Below are 12,371 nucleotides of genomic sequence, written 5' to 3'. Positions count from 1 at the left end.
TCCTGCTGATGCATCTGCTGTCCCTGCTGGGACAGGTGGCACTGCAGCAGGTAGCATATTTGGAAGTATCAGTGAGTGCAGAGCTACGCAGACGCCGCATCCTTAGAGATGAGGAAAAGGCCAAGAAGCATTCTGACAGCAGCACAAAGAAGCAGAGACCCCGGGTGAGAACTGAGATGTTTGGTTTTTTTCCTGTGGGCAGCTCTTCTAGTGTCCCAACTATTGCCACAGCAAACTTCTGGAGAATGCACTCCTGAGAATGCATGAGGTCTGGGGTAATGCATGTTTGGGGAATAGAAATGTGTTGGTCAGGATTGACAGGGGAGACCTGAGGTCCTTGAGTGACCCTGTTCAATAAAACTCACACTAATCTTAGGTTTTGAACAGACAGAGGAGAGGGAATGAAGGGTGATGCCCTGGCCATGCTTATCTTCCTGCTTCAGGCAAATGCTTTCTTTCCACTCATTTGCCTCCTTTCTTACCAGCACAATCTTTTGCAATTGCTGCTAGCAGTGACGAACACCCGTTTGTGTCCTGAGTTTTGGAAAAGGGCTTCTGGAACCTTGATCCATAGGGCTTGAGGGTCCTATCATCTCTCAGGTAGTAATGAAAAAAGTTTAATTGTAACCTTCTTAATAGGACCTGTATGATAGAAATACCCTGCTTGGTTAAGTCTACCTCAAAACGTTTTCCAGAATGTAGTGAGGCTGACTTTCTTGGGTAAGAATAGAGGAAAATGTTGCGTGTCCCTAGGTATGCAGTCTCTATTAGATGCCTACACTGCTATGTCCAGAGAAATTTGTCTTTCGTTTCCTCATCTGCCCTGGTTATCAGTGTCACTACCATTTCCCACATAGGAGGAGGTTCCTAGGAGATTTTCCAAGAAGCAGCAGTTGGATGCAGATTTGGTCCCCGTGCAATATCCATGTGTTTTTCCTTCCCTTCTGTTGCTTTTGCCTTGCTATAAGGTTTTCCATGGTCTTGCTCGCATGACCAGCAAAGGCCACTTTGAACTTCTTGCTTCTAGGATTTGCATGTTCTTTAAGTTGGGCCGTACTCAAGCATTGATGCCAGATGTGTCCTATGTCTGTCTCAGCTCAGTAGCTTCAGTAGCTTAGGCTTTCTTTTCATTGGTGTTCTGTGACATGCAGACTGGCAAGTCCTGGACTACCCTTCACAGCTCCTTTCAGTTCTCAGGGAAAAAGTGAGTTATGAAATTCTCCATCTCTCTGTTGTTCTCAACTCTAGTCACACTGCTGGTAACAGGCATGCACCTCTCGCCCGCGAGAAGAGTAGTTTGTGGAGGAAGGGGTTATTGTTGCCTGTCATCTTTTCGACAGTCTTCCTTTCTCCACAGAGCACAGGAAATGAGGCTACTATGGAGGAGGAGCTGGGCCTCGTGGGAGCCTCAGCTGATGACACAGAGGCTGAGCTCATCCGCAGCATTTGCGAGACAGAACTTCTAGATGGTAAGCGTGGCTGCCACTGAGGGGCACTGGCTCTGTCTGCCTGTGTGAAAGCACACGTATGGTGGGTAACAGATTCAGGAGGAAGGCTGTTTGCTTCAGAAGGAAATACTGTCATTTTTGTCCAGTGTCAGTTTCTATGTAGGCTGTCTGTTTCTTTGCTCTGCCTTACTGGAGGTGGTTTTTCAATGGTGAAAGTGAGTCAACCAGTTTCTATAGTCTGCAGGAGTTCTAGGATAAATTGAGTAATTGTTCTTAAAGGGGGATGCACAAACAGTGCTTGCATAATTGCCGTCTTCATCCCCACTCTCTAGGGAATCACCTGTTCTCTGCCTTTGTTCCATTGGTGCTCAAGATCTGCAACAACCCTGGGCTCTACAGTGATCCAGCACTCTCCGCTGCTGCAGCCCTGGCTCTTGGCAAGGTCTGCATGATCAGGTAACGCCGGTGTTCTCTTCCCAGCCTTACTAGTAGTAAAGCACAAGCAAACATTGCAACTCCTTTCCTGTGGAGAAAACAAACACAAAAGATCATTCATAGATTTGATTTTTTTTATTTTTTTTTGTCTCACTGCTCTCTGAGAGATGAGATTTTGGTATCCGTGCCTTCTTTTCTGTGCCCTATCCCGTCAGCTCTGAGTTCTGTGACTCCCACTTGCGCCTGCTGTTCACTATGATGGAGAAGTCCACTCTGCCTGGTGTGAGATCCAACCTCATTATTGCAGCAGGAGACCTGGCCATCCGTTTCCCTAACCTGGTGGAGCCTTGGACAGCACATCTCTATGCTAGGTAACGCTACCCTCATTGCTGGGAGAGGACAGGTGACGAGAGCTCTGTGGGAGGGTGACACTGGGCCTCTGGAAGGTGGGAATGATCCAGGAAACCAAACTTTAAAGGTGTCGCTGCAGTGGGACAACAGACCTGGGCTGTGGAATAGGCTGTCATGGATATCATTAACTCAGCTGTTTTCTGTGGTAACTATATGCTTCTGTCAGGTTGCGGGACCCCTGCCCAAGCGTGAGGCAGACAGCTGGACTGGTGATGACTCACCTCATCCTCAAAGACATGGTAAAGGTGAAGGGCCAAGTGAGCGAAATGGCAATTCTGCTTATAGACCCAGAGGAGGCAATCATGGGAGTGGCTCAGAACTTTTTCAGTGAACTCTCCAACAAGGCAAGTGGATGCTCAGGGACCTTAGTTCACAAGCGTGGGGAAGGGCTGGTGGAGGCTTGGTCAATGACACAAGACTTGAGTCCTGGAGAAAGCGTGTCAGTGGTGTAGAGCAGCTGTCTGTTCCTCTTTGCCTAAATGAGGGACGATAAAGGAAATTTTGCAACACGAGTTTTGTTTCAACCCTGCTGTTGCTGAATTTGGCCTCACCCATTCACACCGGAAGGCAGGTTCCAAACCAGTGCCTTGTCCCTTTGCTTTATTGTGTACGCCTAGCACAGGGTTGGGAACAGTTTTCTGCAGTTTACCTTTAGGCCTTAAAACAGTTCCCTGACCTTATGGCTCAGGCAGTGCATCATCTCTGAAACCTTTCAAAAATGTCCTTGGCTGTGTAACATTGACATACTTAAATTGAAGCAGTTGCAGCCCAAGCAGGTAAGAACAGTAGCAGCGTTACCCCCTGTACACACTGTTCATTCAACATGAAGGTTGCTGGGGGCCCTTCAGAGTTTCAGATTTACTGCCTGAGAAGCTGCAACGATACTTGGGCTTTACTAACTTGGCTTGCTCTGTTAAAAGCAGAGCTGGCTACCTGACTGCACTGACTTCCTATCTCTGCAGTGTCTATGACAAAACCATTAAAAAGCAGTGGGAAAGGGAATCCTGATTGGGCCTTTTCAGGCAAGATGGGAGACAGTTCCTTGACCTGAACTGCTGTGTAAGTTTCCTTTATCAGGAAGCTTTTGTGTTGGGTTGTGACAAGGTTGGAAAGCAAAAACAACTGCATCCAAGTCTGCCGAAGAGCAGAACTGTTGCAAACTAAGGGTTACAGTTGTTAGCTTGGTTGGTTGGTTGTTTTTTTCCCCCTTAGCCTCAGCCAAGTAGTTTAGGTTTGGCTAGCTGTGCATAGCTCATTTCAAAAAGCTGATGTTTTCAGTCAGTAGATTGGGGGGGGGGGTGGGGGGGGGGGGGGGGGGAGGAGGTAATTTTAAGTGGGCAGCTTATTGGGCTTGACTTGAGCTGTACTTTATAATTCAGTATCTCATGTAGAACCTTGTATTCTGCACAGGATAATGCCATCTATAACCTGCTTCCAGACATAATCAGTCGTCTCTCAGATCCTAACTGTGGTGTAGAGGAGCAATCCTTCCACATTATTACGAGGTATTCTGGGGTTAAAGAAACCTTTATTGACCAGGACTATGTTTATGCAAAGGGGGTGCCAGATCCAGGGAAGAGAAACTACAGTGACATATACAAACTGCTTTTTCAATTGTTCTCCTTGATCTGACTTTTTCAGTCCGCATCTGAAATGGAGTCATGCTGAGGGGAGCCTATTCTAAAGCCACATAGTTGGGGATGAGGAGAGACTCCACAAAGAGTTTCCTCTAGCTCATTCAAAATCACTTTGCTTCTAGAAAGGGAAAACAGTTGGGTTTATTCATGGGAACATGAATATGCAACACTAAGAGAACACAACAGATTTTAAAGACTCTGCTGCCTTTGTCATTTTGGTGGCCTACTGGATTTTTGTAAGCAACTTTAATGAAGCTGTAGTTAAGGTAAAGGATTTAGGTTTGGAGGGTTTTTTTTTTGTTTGGGGTCGGTCGTTTCTTTTTTTCTTCAAGCAAGCCTTACTCCATAGTGTAGAGACATACTGGAATATTTCAATCTGCTCATAAGCAGACAAAGAATGTCTTTAATGGTAAATTACAGAAATTTTCTTCTCGTATCTGAAACTTAACCCCCCAAGAGGGTTTTTCTGAGTTGGCTGAATCCTTGTGGATTACAGAGGGGAGTGTTGGACAAAACAGAAGTATTGCTCTTGCTGAAGAGAATAACAATAAAATCTCCAGTAATTTTTTTTTCAACAAGTCTTTCTGTCCGTGAGACTCCAGTGCATTTCAGAAGAGGGATGGAATTTTGGACAGCTAGGAATTGCAAGGCACAGAAAAGGTCTATTAGTGAGGCTGAAATTGAGACTGAAAGTAATTGATGGCTGCAAAAGGATATGGATGTTTTGGTTCAGCTGTCAGTAAGGAGGGTAGTGTGAAACAATGCGAAATTCAGCGTGTCACTACTGACAGCACACGTAGAAGGGTAAGTTAGTGTCTGAAGTTGAAGCAAACCATCACAGAGAAACAAAAAGAGCGCATGTATTAAAAAAGTGGGACATAATTTGAGAATTTTCAGCACAATTTTTAATAAATGTCAAACTGGAGGTGTAACCACAGACCTATAGACTAATAAGTATAGCACTTGCATTAAAACGTGATTAGGATGGTTAAGACAGCTATAAATTGAATTTTCTGACTTCCAAAAACATACAGAGAGATGCCTGGCAAATAAGAGAAAAGGCAATATTGACTTAACAAAGTATAGACAGGTATCAAATTAGTCTAAAGCTAATTAATTTTAAAGAAGACCTGATCATCAGTTAGCACGCCATATCGTATCCTTTAAATGGGAAAAAATGGAATGGTAGTGAAACTGAAATATTTCCCCATGTACCACTATACGAAATGCTTACATTGTGGAAAGGATCCAGTTTAACTCAGAAAGCGTGGTGGACAAAAACACAAGCTAGGAGGAGCTTATGCTCCAGGGATATTTGCCACACTGGAGAATAGGGAGGTGTAAAAAAGATAGGGATAGTGGGGGGAGCATTGCTGTTTAAGGACTAACTGATGGAGAAAGACAGGGTTACAGTAATAACTGAGATGAAGAGTATCAGAACAAAGTATAAGGTTGAATGTTTAGAAATTGTTTAAACCCTGCTGCAAAGCTGTGACTAAAGTTAGAGATGTATTCCACTTGCTATTTTAGCAGTCAAGGTATTTCTGGTTTACGTATAGGGAAGCTTGGTAGTGCTGGTGAGACCCTGCCTGGAATGCTGCCGTGGTTCTTGTCACTTAAGTTGAAGAAAGATGCTGTAACAAATGCAAAGGGAGGACTATTGAGGGTACGGTCTCTTTTCCATATCTGAGAAAAGCAGCTTGGCGTGGTGGTTGTAGACACAACAAAGACTGAGCAAGGATGTGCTCAGAGCAGTTATATCAAGGCCAGTGGCAACCTAACTGAGCTTAAATTAACAGAAATGTTGGTACAAGAAAAAGGGAGGCCATCAGGACCTTCTTAAATAAATAGAAGTGATTTCTATGAGGACATCCTGAAAAATTTAGAAGTATGTAACTGTGTGAAAGTCTCTTTTTTCTCTTTTCCTCAAGAAGCTAAGAAAAATGCAGGATCAAGTTGGCGTTTAAGTTCTGTTAAGTTGTGTTCCCACTTTAGTGCAAAGTAGCACTCACTTTCACATTGATCCAAAATATAGCAACGCACCTTCAGCAAACTAATAATGAAAAAAAATCACAGGAGTGGTTTTGAGCGGGGGGGGGGGAAACACTTCATGCTACCCCACTCCCCTCAAGGTCTGCTTGTCAAACATTCTAGTCTGCCAGGGCAACTTGTGAAGTGAGGAAATTGTCTGGAGGCCTTGTATGCTCTTAAAACTAGATGAAAGGAACTGATCAGAAGTTGACACTGCAGCCTCTTCAGCGTCTCTCCTACCTCAGACCCTGCACAGACATTAGCTCTTCTTACTCCAGACCTACCAGGGTCTTTGCTTTAGCTGGATTTCTCAGTTTCATCCTAGGCAAGTGTTATTACACAAACACGCAGTTTTAATTATATGTTATGTCACAGCAGTTGTCCCCCAACAGGGACTGTGGTTAGTATGTGAAATATATATATATATATATGCTCACAGCCTTTCCTGAACCAAGTCTGAGACATGCAGAGCAATCTTGTCTCCTTTTGGAGGACCACCCAGCTGATCACTGGATAGGATAGCTGCAGGCATCCCATGGTGTAGGCAGAATGAGGTTTCCTCTCTGGGCTCTCAGCTTTCCGATTTGTTTCCTTTGCAGGCATCTCTTCTCCTATATTACAAAAGACAAACAGACAGAGAGCTTGGTGGAGAAACTTTGTCAGCGATTCCGGACTGCCAGGTGGGTTGTAATCCTAATCCTCTTGAGAAGCAAGTCTGCTTCTTAGGAATTGTTACAAGAAACTAGCTTGTATACAGTGGTTGTAACAGGTTCCCATCATATTTTTCACGTGGCAAAGTGACAAATGCTGAGATAACCTGGATTAGGTTCTTTTGGAATTTTTTTCCCCCTATTTTCATCCTAAAAATACATGAATAAATATGTGTAAATTAAGGCTTCTGGTCTTATTACACTGTGATTGGCCCCTCTCCCTTGCCTCCTTTCTTAGGGAAAAGGTTTTGTTACAATTTACATCTGCATTACAGCTGAGCAAGGAGACATCCCACGTGTGGGTTTTATGCATCTTTGTGGTCCTTCTCCACAAGCTATTCCTTTGTGTCTCGGCTAAAAAATCAGCATGAAAAGTTGGGGGTGATCTCAACTGTCTAGTTGATATAGGTCTGCGCTTGTTCTGCATGTGTGGGCTGCTCAGTACTAACTATGCCTGGGACTCCATTTTCTTATTTAAGTGCTTGTGCCACTATACATTTATGCCTTTGCTCTGCTCTGTCTGTAAGATGTGTATACCTTGCTTATGGTGCTGATTACAGAGTATATAGTGCAGGACCCATCCCATGAATCTGGGGTATCATTTTGCTTCCTGGGTTTTGGGGTGAGTTTTTTTTGTTGCTCCTTTCCCCAAGCTGTAACTTCACTGACACAGACATATACTTCTCCCCCTCCCCCCCAATAAGACAGTAGAAATTTATCTGCCTGTCATGTACTTTCAGTGATATCTTCATTTTGGTGCACGCTGCCTTCCTCCATTCCTGTGGTTTTCCTTCTCCATCGTTGTGACTTTGCCCTTGAGGTTTAAGCTGTGTCTGTTTATCTTGGCCATTTGTACACAATGCCTGGGCACGTGACCTGCTCAGCAGCCTTAGGGAGTTGCATATTCCCCAGAAATATTTGGATTTTGTTTCCTAAGCTGGAGTGGAGAGTGGCCCCTCTCTCCAAAATTGCCTCCCAGGAACACCAGTGAGCTCTTCACACCACATCTCTAAAGAACTATCTATGTGTAAACGATGTCAGCCTTTACTAAAATATCCTAATACTTCTGTACCACAAAGATGATCAGTTTAATGCATGCCAGCAGTAATGCTAGAGCAAGACTCTCACTCCAGGCTAAAACAGCAGTTTATCAGAAAATATTTTGAAGTCACCATCACCCTTCTCAGCGTTTCTGGAGTTCTAAACATAGCAACATGCCAAGCATCATTCAGACTTTAAATGTGGAAGCACCTGGATGTTGTAGCTTTGTTCTCCATCTGTCTGTGTTTGGACAGTGCATTCTGACAGGGTATATGCAAGACAGACTTCTGGCCCTCTGCTTTGTATATATTAATAATGGGGGCTTTGGCCTAGGATTTTTTCCTCGCATTCCATCACAGTGAGCTACATTAAGGATGTTAGTCCGCCTTTTTCTTTTTTCCTTTTTCCAGTAACTTTTGCTGGAATTTGAATGCAGTTCTCCTTTGAAACAGCAGTTGTTATTTGTTCACTTTATATCTTAATGAAAATGGCCTTCTTTTATGTAACTGGCCTGTAACTGGCCAGGAAAGAGAGAGAGAACATCAAATAAAGCTTCTGCTTGAGACTGTCTCAAACATGTAAAAATGAGCAGCCAGGGGTTTTTTATTATTCAGTTGAAATGAGGCCCTTCAAGAAGAGTCCTCACCTCACCAACTGTATTTTTTCAGCCTAGTTGGCAATAACTTCTGACACTTTTTGAACAAGTGACTGTGTTCTTTAACAGTGAAGCCTTCATATTTTTCTGACAGACACTAAGTCAGTGTCTGATGAAATGCAGTGATGGTTGTGAAGGGGTTAGTATGGCATGGCACTCTAACTGACCTGTCACAGAACCACCTGAATCTCATGTTCTGCAGGGCAGAAGCACCTGCAGGAAACGCTTTATCCTCACATGCCATAGTTTTCGGTAAGATGTGCTCATCTTTAGACATCCCTTTTCATAACAGCTAGTGGTAATCTTTGTCTTTTCCAGAACTGAGCGTCAATATCGAGATCTGTCCCACTGCCTGACTCTGCTTCCCCTCTCGGAACGGGGCCTTCACAAGCTGCAGAACAACTTTGACTGCTTTGCAGACAAGCTCCAAGACCCAGCTGTCTACAGTTGTTTCCAAAGTGTGCTGGCTCGATTCCGCAAAGCAGGCAGCAAACCTGAGACTAAAGTAAGAATGGGGGCAAGTGTCCGGGCCAGGAAAATGACTGTTTCTTACACACAATGATTAGAAAACTCTGCCATTCTCCATATTAAGCACACTACTCCTTTCCCCTAACAATTTATCAGACAACCTGATAGCAGTTCTGCTATGGATGTAACACTTCTCTCCCCCCATCTTCTCTCTCCCTCCCCGTTACATCTCCATCAGGCTCTGGCTGAAGAGCTGGAGCAGAAGCTGGCTGCCTCCCATAACCGAGGGCTGGATTCAGCAGAGACATGCCAGGAAGGCACTGGAACTTCAATGCCAGAGCCGTCCAAGCGGAAACCAACAGGAAGTATGTTCCTTTTCTGAGACTGCAGCCTTCCCCCTGATCCTGCAGTCCAGCAGAGACACCTAGGGACTTTTTCTCACCCTGACAGACAGAATTGCTGCTACCTTTCTCTTTTGTGTGTGTGTTTTTTTCGGCAGGTTCATGCCACCAGCCCCTGAGCACAGTCAACAGGGATGAAGATTTTGTCACACCCCAGCCTCGCAAACTGCGAAACCAGAAGCGTTCCCAAAAGCGCCTTCCACCCAAAAAAGCTGTTATTGCCTTCTCCAGTGATGAGGAGAACAGCTCTGAGGACGGTAAGGATTGTATGGGTATGCTCAAAAGGTGAAAGTGGAGAAAGACTATAGATTTGGCCCCACAGGCGTGTTCCTTTGGTAATGGGCAGAAGGTGTGTGGGGCTTCAGAGCACTGCCTACGTTGCCTGTAGATTTCTCTGTTCAAGGCGGTGGAGCACTGGCTATTGACACGTTTTACTCTCTCTAGAGCTATCAGCAGAATTAAAAGAGGAAGAAACCCCCACCAAAACAACCCCCATCACCAGATCTTCAGCCCGCCGGCTGTGCTGAGGGAACTGTCTGCCACTGTCTTTAACTAAAAATAAAACTCGTTTTATGCAGCAGTCGTCTTCTTTTGCCTGAACTACCCCATAATATGACGGTGCTTTAAATGAGGACAAAATAGAAGTTACACACCAGGCTAAAGCAATTCCAGTCCTGTCTTTTGATACCTCCACAAAGAAAGGCGGTGATGAAAAAGCTGCTGCTTTGACTGGTTTTGCTCTGGCTTTGCAGATGAAAGTAAGCTGTTCTGTTAAAAAAAAAAAAAAGGAAATCTTTGGAAGAAAGTCTCTCTAAGAAGAACCAAATTAACCACCGAGTACAAAATACTCATTCCCTTCCCATTTTATACATGGTTGTAAGTACACCATTCAGCTTCTCTTAACACAGGACCAATACAATTTCGCTGGGTTTAGGCCTTTTATGTTTGATCCTTTTTGAAGCTCTTGCCCTGCAAAGCCCAGCAGGGCTTTGAGGGGAAGTTACCTGCATCTTTTTGTCCTACAGATCTCCTCAAGAGTTGAGGGACTGGGGGGTGAGGAGAGGGAGAAAAGCTGACTTAGACTATAGCTAGAATTCTTCAACAGAGAATATGCAAAGTGAATAGGAAAAAAAAATAAAACTTTTAAAAGTTTGGGTTTTTTTTTTAAAGAAAAAAAAAAACCACCAAACATAAAAAATTTAGTATTATCTTTGCCTAACTGATTTGCCCAAGTTACCAAGTATACTGGTAACATTGGTTCTCACTGTGCTTTTTGGAACGTGTTTGCTGCCAACCCAATTATGTTTCAAATAAGACTGGCACTTAAGCTCTTTCCTTCCGGCAATGCCACATCAGTGTTCAACTCCTTGGACTGCCCTGTGAACATGAAGTGCCCTAAATTTGAATTTGTGTTAATCACATAAACAACCTTTAACCTCCTGTCTCACAGGCAAATTGGCATTTGTCCCAGAGCTATTAGCACAGAATTATTTCCTCCCACCTGTCAGTTGCCTAGAAAGCAGACTAGTCACTACTAGGGCAGGAACTGGAAGGGTCTTCCTGTCAGCAGGTTCCCGCAGATCTTCCGCATTCTCTGTCTCTCAGGATCTACCAGGTTCCTGCAGTTGTCGTGGTCACCCTTGGTTTGCCAGCAAGTACTGCCTGCTGCTCAGTTCTCCCCTAGCCTGCATAAGTAGTGATAAAAGACTGCTGTAGCTTATTTTGATCCCAATTTTAAAAAAAAAAAAAAAGAGGTATTAGAAATTGCATAGCTTTCCATTGACCTGGGAATACTTTTTTTTTAAGCCAATAGCATAAAACAACAATAACGTGTTATATGCTTGTAGAAACAAGTAGATGAGGGAATGATGGGGTAACAGGTGCATTTACTGGGCTGGACACGTGGACCAAACACCACACCACGACTCAGTGGAAAGATCTGCCCTCTTGCCACCACTAGTGTAATAGCCCCAACTCCAGAGCACACCAGTAAGTACAGAACAATCACGTGAAATACAAAGATCAGAAAGCTAAAGCAATATTTTCCCTCTCCCCTATCCTCCCTGATAAAATATTCAGTGAAGGCTACAGGAGACGGAGGCAGCAGCCACGGCATTAACAGTAAATATGACACACAGTCGTGCATACTGTATATGATTCCCCCAGAACCACCCACAGGGTATGTCACTCACAAATGGGAATGAAAGAAAAAGGACAGCGTATATGGATTTCTACCCAGGCTCAAGGCTTTACGAGTCCGTGCAATAAATCATGCATATATATGAGGTAATATGTTGACAATACTGCAGTGAGGGAGATATGAATGGGTGGATGGAGGAAGCAAGGTGGCCATAAAACTGCCTAAGCATTGGCTTACCTTCAGGCCATGCTTTTCCACTATAAGTGGTTAAACTTTTTTGCCTTCAGGAGAGCCGCATAGCTGCCTTTCTGAGATGGAAGAAGGGTTTGGCAGTCAATGACCGGACTGACATGGTAGCTCCTTCACTGCTTTGCAGTTTGTCTTTTGCTCTTTCCTGGGCACAGCAGTGCCTGGTCAAGTGATAGTTGAAGGTCAGTGAGCTCCTGGTGGTCCCTTTCTGCTGTTCAGGTGGAGCATCCCCCTTTCCTCACTGGCCTCTGCTGGCATTGGAGGAATTGGCAATCCTGTGTCATGGACAAAGGAAGTCCTGCAGAAAGATGAAGCAAAAACCAAGAGGGGTTTCCACAGCTACACAGTGGCTGCCGCCTTAAGCAGCCAGTTGCTGCCCTTCTGTTCCTCACAAGCAGCTATTTCGGTGGCTGCGACAATGACCAAGAATTGCTACTGAAGGAGTAATCCCATTCCCTCACTTCTGAGGCAGTGGGATTACTCAGTGCCAAGATCAGTGGTGTTTCCGTTCTCTAAGGGACTCCTGACCATGGCGGGCTCCAAACTCCTACACGTGGTACCAGCGGAATGACACGAATATTGCCCTTGCTTCTAGAGCCTGCAGCAACCATCAGCCCTTTCCGTCCCCATGGGCCAAGGGGCTTTCCCCCAGCGTACTTCATCCAGCTCCTAGTCCTCCCACTCTCCAGTTGCCCTGCTCCTTTCCTTGATAAGCAACTGTTTGCAAAAGACTATGATTCAGCAG

General features: G+C 44.6%; 2 protein-coding genes across 2 annotated transcripts in view; both read left to right on the top strand.

Moving 5' to 3' along the window:
* Positions 1-12,065, top strand: part of NCAPD2 (non-SMC condensin I complex, subunit D2) — a 28,900-nt gene extending 16,835 nt beyond the window's left edge. The window contains 13 exon segments of the mRNA XM_009893013.1: positions 1-164; positions 1,358-1,469; positions 1,781-1,904; positions 2,099-2,254; positions 2,461-2,638; positions 3,705-3,799; positions 6,562-6,642; positions 8,687-8,873; positions 9,075-9,198; positions 9,330-9,432; positions 9,434-9,494; positions 10,843-10,892; positions 11,846-12,065. Of these exon segments, the coding sequence (XP_009891315.1) occupies positions 1-164; positions 1,358-1,469; positions 1,781-1,904; positions 2,099-2,254; positions 2,461-2,638; positions 3,705-3,799; positions 6,562-6,642; positions 8,687-8,873; positions 9,075-9,198; positions 9,330-9,432; positions 9,434-9,494; positions 10,843-10,892; positions 11,846-12,065 (1,655 nt within the window).
* Positions 1,655-12,371, top strand: part of GAPDH (glyceraldehyde-3-phosphate dehydrogenase) — a 21,705-nt gene continuing 10,988 nt past the window's right edge. The window contains exon 1 of the mRNA XM_009892554.1: positions 1,655-1,675. The gene's annotated coding sequence lies outside the window, so the exon portion shown is untranslated. The remainder of the gene's footprint in view (positions 1,676-12,371) is intronic.

The sequence above is a fragment of the Charadrius vociferus genome, unplaced genomic scaffold (assembly GCF_000708025.1).
Source record: "Charadrius vociferus isolate BGI_N301 unplaced genomic scaffold, ASM70802v2 scaffold301, whole genome shotgun sequence".
NCBI lineage: Eukaryota > Metazoa > Chordata > Aves > Charadriiformes > Charadriidae > Charadrius > Charadrius vociferus.
The sequence above is the reverse complement of the archived record's forward strand: the minus strand, read 5'-3'. Positions and strand labels throughout refer to the sequence as shown.